General features: G+C 43.8%; 1 protein-coding gene across 9 annotated transcripts in view; it reads left to right on the top strand.

The window, feature by feature from the left end:
* The window catches only part of Tlk2 (tousled like kinase 2), a 140,832-nt gene extending 131,795 nt beyond the window's left edge, over positions 1–9,037 (top strand). For all 9 annotated transcript variants that reach the window (XM_063242397.1, XM_063242398.1, XM_063242395.1 and 6 more), the window contains 3 exons: positions 1,791–1,902; positions 3,593–3,700; positions 7,940–9,037. In XM_063242397.1, the coding sequence (XP_063098467.1) occupies positions 1,791–1,902; positions 3,593–3,700; positions 7,940–8,113 (394 nt within the window). In that variant the 3' untranslated portion in view covers positions 8,114–9,037. The remainder of the gene's footprint in view (positions 1–1,790; positions 1,903–3,592; positions 3,701–7,939) is intronic.
* The last annotated feature ends 11,498 nt before the right edge of the window (positions 9,038–20,535 follow it).

Here is a 20,535-nt window from a genome sequence, read left to right as displayed (position 1 = left end):
CTTTTATTGTGCTGGAAATGTAACTGGTATTATTTTGTTTTATTCTAACACAGTTTAGTGTTACATCGTAGAACTCTTTACTTTCCCTCTCAAAGTCCTTGATAGGAAAGAAGGTACTTGTTGTGTTTAGTAGTGAAGTAGTTTTGATTTCTTCATTTACAGATTAGAAGCTAAGACCTAGAGAGAAGGTGATTTACCAGATTTGTACTGTGAATTTAATAGTGTCTTTTATATTCTTAAAATCTTGCTAAATTACCCCTCTGCTTTTGCTTGTGTTTACCATTCCCAGTTCTTGTTCACCACTTCCACAAAAAGTTGTGAAGGCATTACAGTGGTCATTTTAGAATCATGGTTATATTTAATGTTTATCCAAGATTATATTTACATTATGAATATTAAAGGTTGAGAAGTATAAAAATTAGGGCCCCAGGAGGTTTTAGTGGCACTTGAGTTTCCCTTCTTCTCTTCTTAGTTCAGTTCTAAAGCTATACTGTACTTTTTAGAATGAGTTGGTTTGGTTTGGTATTTGTTTCCTTTAGTGCTGAGGCTCAGACCTGGAGTCTTGTACATTCTAAGCACACACCGTACCACACCTGAGCTATATACCCCAAGTCCTCAGTGTATGTTTCACCTCAGTTTTTTTATTGTGAAATAATCTAGTCAGAGGTCTTAATCATCCAAAACTGTCTGCTAAGAAAAATAAGAAAACTATGAAACAACAGTCATTAAAAAGAAAAAAGGCAGGCATAGTGGCACATACCTGTAGTCCCGGCTGTATAGAAGGCTAGGGTGGGAGGGTGTCTTAAGCCCTGCAGTTTGCGACCAGCTGAGCAACCTAGCAACAGTCAGTCTGACAAGACGAAGGAGAGATGGTGGCAGAGCTGTCTTGTGCAACTGTGTTTGATAGAGGTGGTGGATGGGAGAAGGAATATTTGCTGCCTATTTCCCCTGGTGGTTCCTTCAAGCTGTTAAGTTTAGATTTTTACTCCAGGAGCACAATGGAGAGTTTTCCACAGAATGGATTTTACAAGCACCAAATTTGCAGGCATTGATCTTCCTTCTAGCTGTGCACAGTGGAAAACTCCAGACAGATTTTTTGGTTTCCTTATCTTCCGTACTATACAATTTGGTGTGGTGTGTCCCTTGGTTTCTTTAGAAATGGGGGGTGGGGGTAGAGTTTAGATGAGGAGAGAGTTGTGCCAACTAGTTTGTTTGAAGTTTGATGCTTTATCTGTAAGTTCTAATCACCCTTAAAATATAAAATATCTTCTGGGGACTTCCACGTCACTCTTTATTTTGTATTGAGTTATTTCAGACCAGGATTTCTAAAGAGGCTACTTTAAGAAGGCAGAATACCCTTATCTCTTCTCAGTGAAAACACTGATTTTAGGGTTTGGGGGTAAAGCTCAGTAGAGTCCCTGGTTGCATCCCCAGCACAAAAAGGAGAGGTACAAAAATCCAAAACACTGATTTTCAAGACATCTTCAAGCAACATGGTTAAATTTTAATGTTTGTTAATGAAGCTATTAGGCTTAATTTCTGGCACCATAAAAACAAAAAAACTTTGAGTGACACTTTTATTAGGCACAATGTTTACCTTTCTATAAATTGAGAAGTATATGTAATGCCTGATGTACCCTCCTTTATAGTGCCTTTTCAATGACTCCGCTGTATTTCTAAGTTGACTGTTAAAATGCAGATACTTGTTTTCAACAAGGTCCTTTATTTTTCTTTTTTGTATCTTGAATTTTTACATTCATATTTCTAAGAATTTTTCTCTCTTTTCCTAGGTACTTACCACCAGAGTGCTTTGTGGTTGGGAAAGAACCACCAAAGATCTCAAATAAAGTTGATGTCTGGTCAGTGGGTGTGATCTTCTACCAGTGTCTTTATGGAAGGAAGGTAAAAAAGGGCAGTATAAGAGCTTGTCTTCTTTCTGGGTGGCATTTGTGCTTGGCACCTCCCTGTGGATTAATTCTGAGAGTTAATCATTGAGTTACAGTAAGAATCTTGAAAGTAGTAGTTTAAACAAAATATAGACCTAATAATAAAAGCTTTATTTCTAAGCTCAAATTCTCAACCATGGGGCACCTAATGAATTTTGCTAGGCTATTGAAAACATACGTTTATGCTCTTCTCAGATACAGGACATTTTGATTCTAGTAATTTGTGTAGGTACTTGCATGAGTTAGTTTTTTGTTAAAGTGAACAACCTTGAGGGCTGGGGATTTAGCTCAACGGCATAAGCGCCTGCCTTACAAGCAAGCGGTCATGACTTCGATCCCTGGTACCGATAAAAAGGAAAAAGACCAAAAAAAAAAAAAAAAAAAAAAGGGAACAACCTTCCCAAGAGCCTTCTTAAAGGTTCTAAGAGCTGGAACTGGAAATGTTCCCAGACTTTATTTTTAAACACCCTGTTAGTAAAAGCTGTTATTAAAAAAAGCATGCTTGGGAGCCAGGGATGTAACTCAAAGGCACAAGCACCTGCCTGGCAAGCGCAGGCTCATTAGTTCGATTCCCATTACCAAAAATAACAACAACAAAAAAAAAAAAAAAAAGAAAAGAAAAGCTGCTTTATATTTTGATGCTAGGTGGTCTCAGAAAGTACTCCTTATCTATCACCTGTGAATCGGGTGGCATGTCATTTGAGCAAATAATTATCCAAGCACATAGTAAACTTAACCTAATGAATTTTTTATGTTTGTTTTTTCCTTGTTACCATATCTTACAAATAAGTATATGCTGTCTGTATATCTATCCTAGTATACTTACCTACCCCATATGGATACAGTTGAATATTTGTATTTCTGTTTTGGCCTTCAGTGTGTTTGTATGTTTCAGTGTTCATTCTTAGGCCATGAGTAAAAGCTAGATGTGAATTCTGTAACTTCTATGAACTCTTAATATTTTGATTACACCCTCTAAGCCATGCTCTTAGTTCAGAATGCAGTTTTCTCTTTAACTTCTCCTTGGTCTGCCTTTCTCTATTCTACTTCTAAACAAGAGAACTATTTAAAACTAGTGGGGCTTACTTATTGTGTGTATTGTTTGATAATGTTGAATTGTTGAAGTTACCTGGAAAGAATTATTTGAGCTCTTTCACTACAGATGATGGTAAGCTTAAACTTACCTATAAGAGTATATTAAGAAATGATATCTTGGGGGCACAAATGAAGCCCTTTTTTGTCTCCACTTTTTCTGTAGCCTTTCTGTTGTACTTCTTTTTTATGTCTTTTTGTCAGCATCACGGGTTGGCCAGTGTGGTACTTAGGCCTACAGGTATCACTCAGAGTACGCAAGGTTGTTGATTCCTGCTCAGAATTTTTTTTTTTTTTTTTTTTTTTTTTTGCTGGGACCAAGCTTGAGGGAAGAGAAGCTGCTTCTGATTCCTGTTCTGATTTAAGCTGTGAGCCCCCTCATACCTGACATCCCCTCATCTTTGAAAGGAGAAAATTGGAAGAGAGTGTTGCCAGAATTTGTTCCAGCCATGGTCAGGAGATGTACTCTCTCCTACCCTTTGGTACCAATTGTATCCTCTTTAATTTTATTCAGAGGCCCACTTTTATTTGCTGATTTTGTGTTTCTGTTACAGCCTTTTGGCCACAATCAGTCCCAGCAGGACATTCTACAAGAGAATACTATTCTTAAAGCTACTGAAGTGCAGTTCCCGCCAAAGCCAGTAGTAACACCTGAAGCAAAGGTAAATTTTGACCCATTGGCCAATAGAAACGACTGCCTTACCTTCTGTGTTATTTCTTGGGATGATAGTGGGTGAATTTTTCATTATGAAAGTTAGCAGTTATTAAAAACAGGATAGGGATGAATTAGTACTCCAGAAACAATAGAATGATGTGGTTCTATGCCTCATCCCAAGGCTAATAAAAGGAATGTTGACAAATAGGCTGGTTTTTTTTTTTTTTTTTTTTTTTTTTTGGTACCGAGGATCAAGCTCATGACCTCATGCTTGCCTGTCAGGTGCTTATGCTGCTGAACTAAATCCCCAACTCTAGATTGGCTTTTTATTCCACAAAGCTTTTTAGAGTCAGGCAGGGACGGGAGAGCAGACTTCTCAATAGAGATACAGATAGATATACCAGCTATTGTTGGTAATAGGGGAAACCCCTAGTTTTGTCCTTACTCAAGGAATCTGATCAGTTTTGGGGCATGAAAACCCACATAAGAGATACAATAGTACTAAGGCATCAGATCCAGCGATACATGTGTATAATCCTACCTACTTGAGAGGTTCAGGAAGATCTCTAGTTCAAGGCTATCCTAGGCAACACAGTAAAATCTCATCTACATAAAAGTATGGGTAGATGGAAATAAGGTGTTATAGGTTAAGTAGTGATCAGTGGTAAGCAGTAAATTCACTAAAGCAACTGGTCAAATGAGATCATTCATAAAAATATACTTCCAGTGTGTGTTGGCATACTCCTGCAATCTCAGCTCCTTGGGAAGCTGAGACAGAAGGACCACAGGTTTGAGGTCAGCTTGGGGAATTCAGTGAGACCCTATCTCAAAATCTTTTTTAAAAAAGAGCCATGTATGGTGGCATGTGCTTGTAATTTTAGCACTCAGAATAGTGAAGCAGGAGGATTTCAGTGAGTTCAAGGCCAGCTTAAGCTACCTAGTGAGGCCCTGTCACAAAAAACAAAGGGCTGAGAATATATCTCATTGCAAAGACTATGGGATCAATTGCTAGTACCTAGCTGGGTGTGGGCACACACGTGTCCTAGCACACATCCCAGCACTCTTGGAGGCTGAGATAGGAGGATCACAAGTTAGAGCCCAGCCTGCACCACTTAGCAACTTAGTGCAACCCCACCTCAAAATAAAAAGGACTTAGGAATGTAGCTCAGTGCAAAGGCCTGGATCAATCCCCAGTCCCCACCCCACTCCCACCCCCACCCCCCAAGAAAAGAAAAACCAGGGCAACATGGAATAAGAAGCGAACAAAGAAACGATAATTACTTTGTCTTTGCTCTGTTACTTAGCTCTTTTTTTCTATTAACCAGTCCTACTTAGATTGGTGGTGATTAGCATCTTTGGATGCCATCCATAGTCATGCAGCAATTTTAAAGTTCAAACAAGTTACAAGTCTTAATTCCCTTTACCAGTGTTTGGTTTCAGCTGTTCCTTGTAGTACACTTGTATGAAGTAGATTAGAAAGGAACTACTTTCCCAAGTGCTCTACCTGACGTTACGTGGAAAGAAAGGACATCTTAAGCTATAGTTTATAATTTCTGACTTCCTGCCCCATCATTCAGTAAGTTAAGTGCACTATAACCAAGAAATTAAAACTGCAAGGAGAAATTCTGTAATATATTCCTAAGGCAAATGCTGTTTTCCTGGAAGAGGGCTGCAGAAAGCCTCAATGTTGAAACTCGACAGACCTAATTTTGATATCTGCGCTTCTTTCAGTAGCAGTGTGACTTTGGGTCATTTTGTCTAAACCTTCTGAAGTGCTTTTCCTCGTCCATAAACAGAGGCCAAAACACCTACCATGTAGGCTGGTTGTTCCTGCAGCTTGGCTCTCCTGCCCCTCCAGTAGCCTCTGCACTTGCTTTTAGTTAGTATCAGTGTCCCACTTAGCCCCAGAGTGACAACCAATACTTGTTGCCTAACAGATGTTTAATTCTTCTCATCTGTCAGGTTTCTGGAGACTACTTATACCACTTTTGTCAGATGTTGGCATTTATTCACTGAATAGATTATTAAAAGTTTCAAAAATGTTAGAAATTGTTAGACCTATAAAAAAATCCCTATAGGGGCTGGGGATTTAGCTCAACAGCATAAGCGCCTGCCTTCCAAGTGTGCGGTCATGAGTTCGATCCCTGGTACCGATAAAGACAAAAAAAAAAAAAAAAAAATCCTTATAAAGGATAGAGAAAAATCTCCAGATCTTTCCACTAATTATCTCTACTGTCCTTCATTTTTGTCCTTCTAAATACATATTTCTGCAACCCTACCCTCTTCCTCTCCTTCCACAACAAATATTGAGTGCCTGGTAGTCAACCAGACACTGTTCTAGGTAGTGGAAATGAAACTGTGAATATGTAGCAGTAAACTACACAGACGAGGGTCCCTCCCTTAAGAAGCTTACATTCTATTAGATGAGACGTTAAAACAAAATCAGTACACTTACAGTGATTATAAATGTTATTAAGAAAATAAATTGGAGTGAAAGGGAGTTCACAAGGGGTTGGTCTCCTTCCTGATGGCATAGTTGGGAAACACCTTGATGAGTGACATCTTGAGCATTTCTTGAATGATAGGACTCATGTATAGATTTGGTGGGGAAGGGCAGTCCCTGCAGAGATTAATGAGTTTAGCTCAAATGTAGGCATGAGCTTACAGGTGCACCAAGCAGGCAAAGTAGAGGGGAAAGTGGTAGAAGAAACCTAATGCCATAGTTGTTGTTGTTGTTGTTTTGAGGTAGAGTCTTGCTGTGTAGTTCAAACTGGCCTTGAGTTCACTATGTAGCCCAAGCTGGCGTCAAACTCCCAGTGATCCTTCTACCTCATCCTCCTGAGTGCTGGGACTACTGGTGTGCAGCACCATGCTCTGCCCAGTGCCATTGTTAAATGCAGTGAAAAGGGCAGAGAGGATAATCAGGGCTACTGTGTGATCTGATTGCGATCTAAAATGAAAGTTCAAGTTTTTCTGACTGAAGAGAACCAGTTAAACTCTATTTCCATACTGGAATCTCTAGAAAGTTTCAGTTTTAGAGGCCAGGGCTTCTTATATTCATTTCTATAAATCTGTTACGTCTTCCAAATACTTTAATCAAAGAAGTGCTTCAGTCTTAAAAAACAAAACTTGGCATTATACTTTAATGTTTTGTTGAACATGAAAAAGTCAATAGTTTGGGGGGCTGGGGCTTTAGCTCAGCGGTATAAGCCCCTGCCTTGCAAGCAGGCATTCGTGAGTTCGATCCCTGGTACCAATAAAAATGAAAAACACACACACACACACACAAAAAAAAAAGATTAAAAAAATGTTTTTTCCAAAAAAAATCAATAGTTTGTGTTTTAAGTTATCTTGTAGATGTTACTTTTTAGGACAGTTTGAGGTTTACAGCAAGATTGAGCAAAAAGTCCACAGCTCCTATGTTTCACCAGTGCTTCTTCCACACCCTCCCCATCATACCACACTAGGCTGGAACTTATGTTATCATTGGTAAGCCTACATTGGCATATCTTTATTACTCTGCTATAAATTGTAGGCTTTTGATAATAATACTTCAATTTTTTAAATGATTAACTTAATTTAAATAGTTATAAAAAATTGAGTATAGAGCTATCTGGTTAAAAAATTCAAAGAAAGCCAGCCAGAAAAGACAAATAATCTGTAAAAAGACCTTTATGACAAGTGATGTCATATTACAGTACTCTTGGGGATACAATCTTGTTGCCTTTATTAAATATCTGATCATTAGAAAAAAATGAGGTTCATAGGAAAATCAGTTCACAGCCTATAGACACTGTGTTGTCAGTTCCTTATATTGTACATGGTGGTAGTATAGGCTTAGAATTTCCATTTCCTCAGGAAGTTCAGGTGAAGCCATGGTTTGTTGATGCAAGACCATGAGATTACTGTTTTCACCAAACAAGCCAAGCTAAGAGATATTTATTGTCAGTCTTGATCTCAGTGCTTTGGGGGTAGAAGTATTTAGGGATCATACTTTTCCACTTCAAGAAAAATTCAGCTCCCTGTACAGCAAGATGAAGGAATCAGTAACAGCAGAAAGGTGCCACTGCCAATACTGATCTCTTGACTTCCTTGAATCTGCCTGATGGGTTCGAGAAAGGCCTTAAGCCCCCACTGTCTAGGAGCTATTTGCACTGGGTCCTGGTCCCAAATTCAGTATCTCAGATTCTCTCTGGGATGCTAAGATTATCTGCCTCAGTCTTCTACAAGACATTTTGTTTTGCAGGCTTTTATCCGACGATGCTTGGCCTACCGAAAGGAGGACCGCATTGATGTCCAGCAGTTGGCCTGTGATCCCTACTTGCTGCCTCACATCCGAAAATCAGTTTCCACAAGTAGCCCTGCTGGAGCTGCTATTGCATCAACCTCTGGGGCATCCAATAACAGTTCTTCAAATTGAGACCTACTCCAAGGCCACAGACCGTTCAGCACACAAGGTGGACAAGTGGCATTCAGCAGCGGGTTTGGAACATAGCGAATCCGAATGGATCTCATGAAACCTGTACCAGGTGCTTTTATTTTCTTGCTTTTTTCCCATCCGTAGAGCATGACAGCATCGATTCTCATTGAGGAGAAACCTTGGGCAGCTCTGGCCAGGCCTCGTAGGAAAAGGCCTTCATCCAAGGTTCCAGCGTCAACTGCCCCTGTGTGTGGCTGCTCTGAGTGAGGAAAAAAAAAATTAAAAAGAAAAACTGGTTCCATGTACTGTGAACTTGAAAACATATAGACTCAGGGGTGTCCCTGATGCAATGCTTCAGATGAAGAATGTGGACTTGAAAATACAGACTGGGCTAGTCCAGTGTCTATATTTAAACTTGTTCTTTTCTTTTAATAAAGTTTAGGTAACATCTCCTGAAAAGCTTGTAGCACAAAGGCTCAGCTGGGGATGGTGTTTGACTTCGGAGGAAAAAAGTTGCTATTGCCCGTTAAAGGCACTAGTGTTAGTGTTTTATCCCTAAATAATTTCAATTTTTAAAAACATGCAGCTTCCCTCTCCCCTTTTTTATTTTTGAAAGAATACATTTGGTCATAGAGTGAAACCCGTATTAGCAAATACGTGGCAATGTTCATTCCAATCAGATGCAGCTTTCTCCTCCGTCTGGTCTCCTGCTCACAGTTGCTTCCTTCATCTCAGTGGGGCAAAAAGGGAGTGGGAGTGCTGAGATGTGTGGATTTTTGCCATTGGACAAAGAATGAGGTTAGAAGACTGCAGCTTGGAGTCTCTAGGTTTTCAACTATCTCTTCACAATTTGAACACTTGACGGTTCCCTTTTAATTTATTTGAAGTGCTATTTTTTTAAATAAAGGTTCATCTGTCCATGCAGTCCTCCTGGATTCTCTGAATGTAGTAACTTATCAGTACTGTTCCAAAGGTAGGCAGAAAAGGGCTGGGAAGACAAATGCTCTGGGGATCAATAGTTCCTACCCACGATCTTTGTGTGCTTGCTAAATGGTGTACATTTCTTGTTAACCATGTTATTAAAACTTGATCAGTACATAAGCTTTCCTCTGTTAGATCTTTTGGCAGGAACCACCTTCCCCCATTTCTCTAAATTTGGTGGGTGTGTGCTGGTGTGTGTCTGTGTGCGTGTACACACACTTTGTCTAACTTTATTAGATTTATCAAGTGGAATTTAAAAAAAATCATCTCAGAATAAGTATTTCAGCTATGAACATTCTTTTGGAACTAATTTTTATAAAAATGTGGTTGTTTCTGAGATGTGTGACCAACTGAAGATGGAGCTGAAATGGGAGACTCATGGCCCCACAGTGCCCTGAAACAGCAGAGTACGCGGCAGGAGAGGGAAGAAGGCCAAAACCTGAACATGTGGCAGCCAGCTTGGAATGTTACTGACATATGTGGCAAGAGGGCTCAGCCAAAAATATTTAAAGATGTAGTCTTCAGGCCTGTGAGTTCTCTGGACAGGGAGAGGAGTCAGGAAAGGCAGAGCATCCTCAAGTGACTATTGATCCCAGTGTTTCTTTTAATGTGAAAAATGTCACCAGTGACACATTTTCTAGGACCATTGTTCCACTCATGTGTGCCAGCCCATTTCTCTTCAATCTAAGTCTAAATCCTAGTCAGGCAGTCTAAAAGGAAGGGGGAGCTTTCCAAACTAGGAGGAGTTTATGAAGAGGTATTATCACGGAGAGCTCTGAAGAAAGTTAGCCCCAGAGGTTTTGGAGTCCCCAGCATTTAAGAACTATTTCACTGGTGTTTTTTTTTTTCTTCTCAGTGCTAGGGCTTGAACCCAGGCCCTGTGCATCCTAGGCAAGTACTCCATCCTCAGCACTATGTTTTTGTTTGTTTGTTTTTGCTTTTGTTTTATGAGTGAGGGTATCCCTTTGTAGTTCAGGCTGGCCTCGAATTTGTGTCATTCCTCTTGCCTCTGCCTCCCAGGTTTATAGGCGTGAGCCCACCACACCTGTGTGCCTTTTTTCGTTCTCCAGTGATCTTACTGTTAGTGATGATTGGTTTCCCACACCCTCCCCATTACTGAGGATGGAATGCAGGGCCTTTCTACTGAGCTACATCCCCAGCCCATGTTTTTATTTTTATTTTGAGACAGAGTCTCACTAAGTTGCTCAAACTGGGGCAGTTCTCCTTTCGTAGCCTCCCAGAGAGCTTGGACGCATTTGCCACTATGCCCAACTTTTAAGTTTTGTTTTTTAATTTGTAACTTTTGAAACCTGCCAAAGTGAGCACAAATTTTTAACTTTTTAAGGTTAAAAAGTGGTGCATTTCTAGGCCTTCTAACTTAACTGCCTCCATTTTTTCCTATGGTCTTATAAGTGACTAAGGACTTAATCCTTTTATGCCTAGTGTTCCATTTTTGGAACGGCACTTAACAATAGAATATAATGAAAATTTTTCTTTTTAAATTCTTGTTCCTCGAATTTTCTATGTAATACATAGGAATTTCATACAAAAATTCAAAATTTTTCAACCTTCAGTGTAAATGGGTTGATTTGTCAGTCTATCTTTTCTCCCTTTATTCTGAAGAAAGCATCTGTTTCCCTGGCTTTGATTGGATCTGGATGGCTGAGCCCAGGCAAGACATCTTGCCACTGTGTGGACCAGTCCCTAAGAACATTCAGACCACTGATCTTTTGTAGTCTTCAAAGGAGCCAGTGAAGTCACAAAGTGGGGTTTCCAGTGACATACTTTGTTAACATGGATTCCTTTATTGCCACATTGTTGATTTACTTTACACAATGCCCCCAAAAATGTATATTAATTTGTAACGAAACCCAGCCATACTGTTTTGGGCTTTCCCACATGGGGGTGGGGGGGTGGGGGGAGGAAGAATTATTAAAATAAGTTTTCCAAAGTGTATTTCCCAGTCTCTTGATTTTCCTCTAGTGCTGCAACATCAAACAGGTCTCTACCGTGGAGGTTGAGTAAAGAGGAATCCTGGCACTGGTGAGTTCCCATGGCATGATGGGAGTGCTGATTTATATAACACCTTTTGTGCCTCCAGTGTCCCAAGAATTGGACTTATTGGTGGAAACGGAATAATAAACATGATAGGAGAGGCCCAGCTGTCAGTTCACAGTGCAGGAGTGAGTGGTCCAGGCTCAGGAAGAGATGGAATGCTACAGGGGTTTGAGGAAAAGAAACTTTGCCCTTGCATCCTGAAACCAGCAACTTTCAGTGGAGAATAACCTAGAAGAACCACGCACATCATGCTTCTGTGCTGGCATAGATGAACAGCTCCTTCCCTCTAATCTGGGAAGAACAGGTTTTCTTCAACATAGATTAGCAGTTCTTAATTTTAAAAGTAGCTCTCGGTAAACATAGTTATCTTATAGACTTCTAGAGCTTTATTCTCCCAAGAAGGCAGTTTACAATTAATCTGACCCACCTTCTCTTCTTTCTGAGCATCTCTTACTTCACCACTCAAATTGCTTGACCTGTTTTCCTTAGGCAGAATCACTCAGAGTCGAGAGCCTGACATTAGATAGGATTTCCATCCTACCTTGCAGTCTTTAGGGGTATCTCCTTACATTGTGGGAATAAAGAGTAGACATAAAATAGGTAAAACGCCTGGCACATAAGAGGGGAATTAAAACGAATGTGATATTTAAAAAGATCATAGATCTGGGCATGTTGGTGTATCTGAAATCCCATCACTCAGGAGCCTGAGGCAGGAAGATTGTACATAGTAAGTTCAAGACCAACCTGAGGGGCTGGGGATTTACTCAGCGGCATAAGCACCTGCCTTGCAAGCAGGCGGTCGTGAGTTCAACCCCTGGTACCGATAAAAAGGAAAAAGACAAAAAAAAAAAAAAAAAAAAAAAGACCAACCTGAACTGCAAAGCAAGACCCTGTCTCAAAAAATAAATAAACAATTACATAAATAAAACAGACTCGTTAAGTGAAACAACTGCCTTGGAACCCTCCTCATATTCACTGATTGAAGGTTCAGTCTTCTGCTTGCCAGAAAGTGAAGAGATCCTCAGATCTTGGGTAGGTGAGGTAGACCTTTCCAGAGATTTCTCCCTGGCTTGTTACTCATCAGAGACATCAGTCTTTGTCTTCCAAGAACAACAGATCTCCTACCCTGGCCCCAAGACTGTTTGTGGCTGACTCTGAAGGAAGTACCCAACACGGTAGTGGTTCTCAGAGTGACTGGTGGCTTCTGCATTGCCTGGGGATGCAACTTCCATTAGGCCCTCCTAACTACGGATTAGAAACTTACCTTAGGGCCTAGCTTCCTGATGTCACCTCTAGGTGATGCCAACGAGAACACAACTGTGGGCTGCTGACTCCCAGGTGGGACCTAGCCCATAAGGATGCAAGTCCTACCCCACCTTCTCTCCAGCCAGGGATCAGGACGGGGTTGTTGGAGAAGGTAGCAGTCAGCAAGAATTCTACCACTGAGCTACATCCCCAGCCCTTGGGTCTCTTCTGAACCCTCTTAGCTGGAAGACAGACATGAGTCCCATTTTATACTCTATATTGTAGATAAAAATTTATTTTAAACCCTGGGCTCTCTTAGAACAGTTGTCAAACAGACTGCCTTTATGGGGAGTGCAGGAGGGACCCAGATACTGCCCTTGCAAAGATGCCTAGCAGTACACTCAAGAAACATTCACTCCTTTGGACAGTTTATCACCCTTGGCCTTCTCTGAAAATACTAACAATTCTTCACAAAAAAGTTCCTTTTTCCTTTTGGCAACACTACCCTGTGCCCCTCTCCAAACAGCCTCGAAACTGAGATGGCACAGGCCATTCAGCAGGCCGCTAACATTGGTATGTTGAGAATTAACTTTTCATGTCTTCCTTTTACTTTAGGGAGCCGGGGCGGTGGAGAAACCTGGCTGAGATGAGTGTGCTCATGAATAGAAAAGGAAGTCTGGGGCAGGGGTGAGGAAAGCTGGAGTTAGGCTGCAGTTTATTGGAGGGTTGGGATGAGTAAAAGCTTGCAGAGAGGAGCGGACTAAGGAGAGAATGGTGTTCGTGAGCTCCGGATGGTGGGGGGAACCTGCCAGAGACTGAGAAAACAGGCAAGCTTGGGAGCAAGTCTGGGACCCGACCCGGCAGAGGTAGGAGATACAACAGTGCTGTTGTGCTGGAGTGCGTGAAGAGCTGGGGCTGAGGACCTCTTGGTGAGAGAGCTCAGAGTAGCCTGGACTGGCTCAGCCCCGCCCCTCTGGCGCTGGGTCAGGCTCCTGGGTGTGGTGCTGTGCTACCCTCAGCCGCGCACTATTGGCCTGTGAATGGCCTGTGCCATCTCAGTTTCGAGGCTGTTTGCAGAGGGGCACAGGGTAGTGTTGCCAAAAGGAGAAAGGAACTTGTTTGTGAAGAAGTTTCCCAGCTGTGTTGCTGTACAGTTTAGGCACAGGCAAGTTGGGAGCATCTCACTGATTCACAGACAAGCGTTCTACGGCTCAGAGAGGTTTGGTGACAGTAGCAGATAGAGCTGCAGCAACTGAGGGCGAATTACAGGTTGAAAATTTTACGTGGTGAATTCCTTGAGTGCCACTTTCAGGCAGAGGTGGCTGTAGGCATGGTGGCACTTGGTTTCCCGGGCTCCCACATCATTGCCCTAATCCTGTCACTATGTCCCTCCTCTCCCTACTGCTAATAGCCCTTAAAAATGTAGTTGGAGGGGCTGGGGATTTAGCTCAGCGGCATAAGCGCCTGCTTTGGAAGCAGGCAGTCGTGAGTTCGATCCTCGGTACCGATAAAAAGGAAAAAGACCAAAAAAAAAAAAAAAATGTAGTTGGAGGCCCAGCTAGTCTTGGCAGCAGCCCCTACTTCTGCAGTCCTTGGCTGGAAATGAACACTTAGGGGAAGAGGGCGTGGCTCCACAGAACTTTAGCATTGCAGGCTCCCTGAGATTTGATTTTTGTCATCTTGTTCATACATTAGGAAGCCGTAACCCCGTTCTACTTATTCCTATTCCTGTGTTCCCTAATTGGGTAAGTCGGGATGGGAACGTGTGTCCTGGATTCGAGGTTGCTGTCAGGCTTAAAGAGGGTGGGGGAAGAAACAGATTGTAGCTAGCTGCCATTGATGTATCATTATTCCTACAGGACACAGAAGATGACCCTAGAGTGGGCCTTGGCATGCCAGGCCCCAAGACAGGGGCATGCCCCTGAAAAGAGGAAAGGTGTGTGCCTCAAAGTTAATTTCAGGAACCATGATTCCTTTGCATCTTTTTTTTTTTTTTCAAATTCACGACCTTGTGCATGCCATGCAGGTGCCAGTGCCACTGAACTAAGTCCCCAGCTACATCTGTAGACTCTTACAGAATCTCTCACAGTCCTAACAAACTGTGTTCCACAGGTGTTGCCCTGCCCACATTAGACAAACCTATGCCAAGGTTTAGAATGCTGAAAGAGGGTGACAGTGGAGCCACATGTGAGGACTGGTAGGTTCAGATCACTGCAACTTGCAGTATGTCATTGGGCTCACACTCTGAGCCACAATTGCCACATGTATAAACATCTCACATGCATGTGGGACATAGCCACAGAGAACCTCTGTTCATGACGTGCTGGAGTAGGCCCCTGGGAGATCAAAGGCACAGTGACTCTGCTTTTGACTAGAAGCTGGGAGCTGTTTCCTAGTGTGAGATAAGACCACTAGGCACTTGAGAGATCCCTGCTGGACTTCAGAAGATGGGCAGAGTTAAATAGGAATAAGACGTAATCTCAGTTCTAGGAAGGCTGAGGCAAGAGGATCTCTACAAGGTCAAGGCCAGCCTGAACTATACAGTGAAACGTCTCGAAAATGATGAACAGGAATGAGAAGGGGAGGGTGCTGATAGCAGAGAAAACTGCTATTTTTCTCAGAAAGTTTTTCCTTCCAAGATATCTCCAGGCCTCTCACACTTCTAGGATGGGTAAAAGCTGTTCAGTCATGTTGGCCACCTGAGCATCTTTAGAAACTTGGTTCCATGACACCTACAACCTGCCCACCCCTGGGCTGTCACGGTGTCTTGGCTCACTTGTCCTGACTTCCCCCACGATGTATGTGCTGCCACTGCAGAGCACTCAGGACCTCGCTGAAGGAGCTCCAGGTAGTTTGCCGATGGATGCCTGTGAAAGGCGAGTAGGCTCCACAGGGGGTGAAGGAACCTCAGAGGTGAGATGAGGATGAGTTTCAGGCAATGTGCCAGATGCAGTGCTTTGGCCAAAGTCTGCTGATCCCTGGGGAAGCCAGGGTGGCTGATGCAAACCTTCAACAGCAGTATTTTTGAGATGTGTTGATGGCAGCCTACAGCAAGATATACTTAACATCCCAAACCAGTACATATTTCATAAAATAGAATTCCACTCACCTGCAGTTCACTGACATTTACTTGATATTTTAAAATACAACTGGATGTAGTGGTACACACCTGTAATAGCACTCTAGGAGGCTGAGGCAGGAGGGTCACAAGTTCAAGCCCAGGGTAGGGCACTTAGTAATTCAGTTAACCCTGCTGATTCAGCTAACAAAGGGGGATGGGTAAAGGATGTAGCTCAGTGCAAAGGCCCTGGGTTCAGTCCCCAGTCCTTCCTCCCCCCACAAGACTGGCCAGCACTCAATAGATTGGTACCCAGACTCCCAGTCTACTTTCGTGTTGCTCCATTAGAGGCTGGGAAGCCCTGGCTAGCCCCTTGGGGCTGCAGTGGGGATGATAAGCCAGCTGGCTAAAGTCATCTGGCTTCTCTTTGAGTCTACCAGAGGCCTGGGGCTGATAAGAGGTCCTGGCTCTGCAAAGCCACCCTCTGCTTATCATCCTTCTGGGCCACCATTGGCTCAAGTACTAATACTAGAGAAGTCTGTCCTTTGAGTCAGAGAAATGGAAGCAGGGAGCAAGAAGCAGCCCCAATGACATCTTGAAGAGGGAAAGATATGCAGAAGCTGCCAGCCCAGCCAGAACTTGGTCAGAGGAGGCCCTGTCCACCTGCAGCTGCAGGCCAGAAAGCCCTGTGGTAGAGCAGACAGAATGATGTGATGTTCCCCCCCACCACTCATCAGCTGGGTAGGGCAGCAGGAGGTCAGGGGACCACCTCTCCCAGCCAGTCTCAGCTGGTTTTTCAGCTCAGTGCCACAGACCCCTCCTTTCCCTGCTGTTGTACTGTAGGCCAATCTCTGCCCCTCTCTGAACTCCACTAGTCCGCTTACTTCTGATCTATTCTAGCTCCCAAGAGACAAGATCTGAAAGGCATCCACATTGTGACATCTGCTGCAGCTTGGGCATTTCACCCTGAGTTTGCCTGTGAGCTTCTCTGAGGGTCATGCTGTTAGTTGACAACATTTAAGTGAGAGTTTGCATCTCCAAACTCCTGGGAGCTGGAATCCAGACTCCTCTATTCAGGGAAGAAGTCTGCACCTCCTGCTTCCTGGAATGGGCTGTGACAGTGATGGCAAACCTTTTAGAGCTTTCAATAGCAAGTCGTCAGCTGTGGTATGCCTACCATAGGTTTGCCAGCAATAAGCTGTAAGGTAACTTGTTTCTTATTCCCCAGACAGGAAAAGGCCAGGATTGGGAGTTGTTATAAAGCTATGAGTAGGGGCTGGGGATTTAGCTCAGCGGCATAAGTGCCTGCCTTGCAAGCAGGCAGCCGTGAGTTCGATCCCTGGTACCGATAAAAAAATAAAGTAAAATAAAATAAAGCTATGAGTGGACCCAGGCTCAGAGGCCTTCCTGAGATGAGGGAGCCCTTCTAGATATTCTCCATACAAAGGAAAAATGGAACACATGAAAAGTGGACAGTCTTTTACTTGTGGCCATAATCAGATAGTCTAGGCAAGAAAAGCCACACTAGCCACAAACCCTGCAGTGGTGTGGATGTAACAAAAACAATTCCTTCTTTTAAGTTAACGAACTTTTCCAAGGCTGAACAGCCTGGAGTAGATAGAGTCAAATTTTGATGTGTGGTTGTCTGAATCCTAAGCCCAAATCTTCTTTTGCTCTTTTTAGCCCAGTCCCTGCTGGGATCTTGGGTGCTGTGGAGGAGGTGAATTGCTGCATGGAGCCCTGTGGTTTGAGCTGCTGGGAGCCAGTAATGGGGTAGAAAGGGCAGAATCCACCAGGCCTGCTGTGTGGAAAGGATACAGGATTGGGCAGTCCTGCTGTGCCCCTTTGGGGTCACACCTCACTTCCCCACCAAGTTGCCAAGACAAGAGCTGGCCAAGACTTTGTCTACAGCCTCCTGCCCTTCATGGCCTTCTTGGTTTATTTTCTGAGGTGGTGGAGTTGAGAAAAAGTCTTGCTATGTAATTTAGGCTGGCCTTGAACTCATCACGATCCTCCTGCCTCAGCCTCCCAAGGGATTATATGCATGGTATTATAAGCATGTGCCACCATACCCAGTTAGATTGCATTTTTAGAGGCTGGGGATTTAGCTCAGCAGCATAAGCACCTGCCTTGCAAGCAGGCAGTTGTGAGTTCGATCCCCGGTACCGATAAAAAAAAATAGATTGCATTCTTTCTCCTTGTCTCATGTTCTTATTTCCTAAGCTGATGTTGAAGGCCAGGCCTGCTGGGGCTTCCCTGGTCTGCTGGGTACCGTCTGGCTGCTAAGACTCAAGAACAGGTGGCTAAGTGAATGGCAGAGCCAGAACTCACCTCACCTTCAACGCCCAGGACTGGACCTACCCACTGTCCCAAAATGTATTTATTAGGGGCCATAGTGAGTACTGAGATACCTCCATCTAAATTCATCTGTACTTGAGGATTCCATTTTTATACAGTTAAACATGGAGATGTCCAGCAAATGAGGGAAGGTCCTGCTGGTCTCTTGTGACACCCAAACGCCCAATCCTAAGAAACATGACCTGTGCAATCGAACAGGCAGTAGGGAAAGAGTGCATCGAGGAAGACTGGGTGAAGGGTGAGAGGTAAGGGAGACCCTCTGATGTCTACAGAGTAAAGAAAGAGTGTGAGGGCTGGGGATTTAGCTCAGCGGCATAAGCGCCTGCCTTGCAAGCAGGCAGTCATGAGTTCGATCCCTGGTACCGATAAAAAGGAAAAAGACAAAAAAAAAAAAAAAAAAAAAAAAAAAAAGAGTGTGGACCAGGGACAGGACTCCAGTCCACAAACAGCTCTCTTGATCCTGACCTTTACACCTAATGTTCAGTTCTCAAGACTGGGAGAAACTGCTGACCCATTTAGAAATAAGAGTTGTGGGGCTGGGGATATAACTCAGTGGCACAAGCACCTACCTGGCAAGTGCAAGGTCTTGAGTTCAGTTCCCAGTATTAAAAAAAAATGAATTGTGAGTTCAGGCCTATGTCATACCGCCCTAAACATACCCAGTCTCAGAAGCTAAGCAGAGATGGCCCAGTGTAACACATGGATAGCAGAATTGTGACTCAAAGACAGCTGAAGCAACTTGCTGAAGATCACAAAGCTAAGGGAGCCAAGATCCTTACTCAGGTCTCTCTAAAAGTCTGTGCTTCTTCCTCTGAACTGACAATAAAAATCACAGCTCCCCAGCACCTGCTACAGATTGAGAGTCAGCCAGCCTCTGAGAGACAGTGTCTGTGTCAGTGTCTGAAGGAAAGCCATTCCTCAGTATTGGTTCCATTACAGCAATTGGCCAGATCCCCACTCCACTAAGTTCTCATGCATCTAACCATATACCCACAACATAATAGGCCGTGGATAAATAGCAAGTGAACTGAGCTTTCATGGAGCTGTGGGAGGGTGTGGCCACAGATAATGCTGGCCCTTCTTTGAAAGCAAATGAGGGTCCAGGTGCTTGATTCTTTAATATCCCCTGCCCTCACAATTCCCAGTCCCCCTGCAAACTGTTCCACTGTCAAACTGGAACATGGAGAATTCAGAATTGCCCAAATGTGACTCTCTTCTCCCGAGAGCTCAAGATGTAAGGCAGATAGATGGTGGCTGTGGACATGGATCCAGAGAGACCATCTATAAAATACACTGAGTAACCCTGAGGCACTGGGATGCACATTCAGCTGGGACAAGAACAGGGCCTCACTGGCTGAATTAGACCTGCATCTCTGCTCTACACAACACCTACTTCTGTGCTCCTCAGCCTTGCAGCAGACTCTTTTCGGCCTTGAAATACTGAAAAGAAACTGTTTCTCTAAGTGGAATTCATTCAGTTCCCAGACAGCTGACCCAGGGTAGTGGTAGATGCATGTTGCATGATCGGGTAGTAAACCGACTGCACCTTCTGTGTCCTGGGTACATGGTGGGCCCTGCACTGGGAAGTGGTGGATCTCTCAAGTCTCATCATACTCTGGTGATGTCAAGGAGTTGGCTTCTGCCCTGCCCTTGGGAAGTGCCAAAGTCTGCTCCAGCTGGTGGGGAGCCCATTCCAGAAGTCTTGTTTTGGCTCTTCAGACGGGGAGAGGGAGCAGCTTAGCAGAAGCTGGCAAATCTTCAGATCTCTTGCAGATGAGAAGACTGTATGAGGGAAGCCAAGGGGAGAGTCTTGGAGGCAAAGCCAGCAGGGTCAGTTGTTAGAAGCCTGGGTCTCAGGGCCTACAACACCAGAATGTGTCCCAAGGGGCAGCAAAACAGCAGACCTGCCCTCAAACTTGCTCAAGTGAGCTGTGGAGTAACTAGAGGTTTGTTTCAGGGGCAGAATGTGGCTACTGGAACCTTTCTGGGGACTCAAGGGTTAGAGACCAGAAGAGCTGACTAAGCCTCTGTGACCCAGGGCTCATTGCAGAGCCATTGCAGAGGTGAGGAAAGGCAGGAGTCATAAGCCAAAAGTGTGTTTCCAAGAAAGTACTAGGGTAGACAACTCAAGAAACAATAAAATCTATATTAGTTTTCCTATACTGTTACATGATTACTTGGGGTAAGTGCATCTTCTTTGTACTTAAGGTCTCTGGATGCGTTTGCTTTTAGCTCACAGAACCCAAGCAACTTTTCCAGTTGCTCAGAAATCAGAGGTAGAACCAGGGCTGGACTTCACATCCATTCCAGGGCTCTGTTCTTGTAGTGACCTGTTGCATAATACCGAATAGCTGGACTGTCTTTCCTTTCATGAAATTTCCATTTGGTCCTCTTGCTACCGGCCAGCAGGCCAGTGGTGGGAGTGATGGCTGTCTTCTGGGATATTTAGTGAACAGATTTTTTTCCCCAGGTTTCTGGATGCAGCCCCAACCTGCAAAAGTGCTACACTCCTGCGCCACAGACACTGACACAGGGGTCACATAAATGCTCAAACTACACGTGCAAGAATTGTTTGCATTCTGCAAGTAGAACAGAAGCCCTGTCTCCCCCTCCCCAGTCTTCACCCCCGCTTCTGAACGCGAGGCTCCGCCCCTCCCCCACCAGCCGGCGGAGGAGTCCTCCTAGGCGTGGACCGAGCGGATGCTTGGCTGCTGGAACCTTG

Source organism: Cavia porcellus, unplaced genomic scaffold, assembly GCF_034190915.1.
Source record: "Cavia porcellus strain 051 isolate PalLab524CR breed Dunkin Hartley unplaced genomic scaffold, mCavPor4.1 scaffold_32, whole genome shotgun sequence".
NCBI lineage: Eukaryota > Metazoa > Chordata > Mammalia > Rodentia > Caviidae > Cavia > Cavia porcellus.
This window is presented reverse-complemented; position numbering and strand designations above follow the sequence as displayed.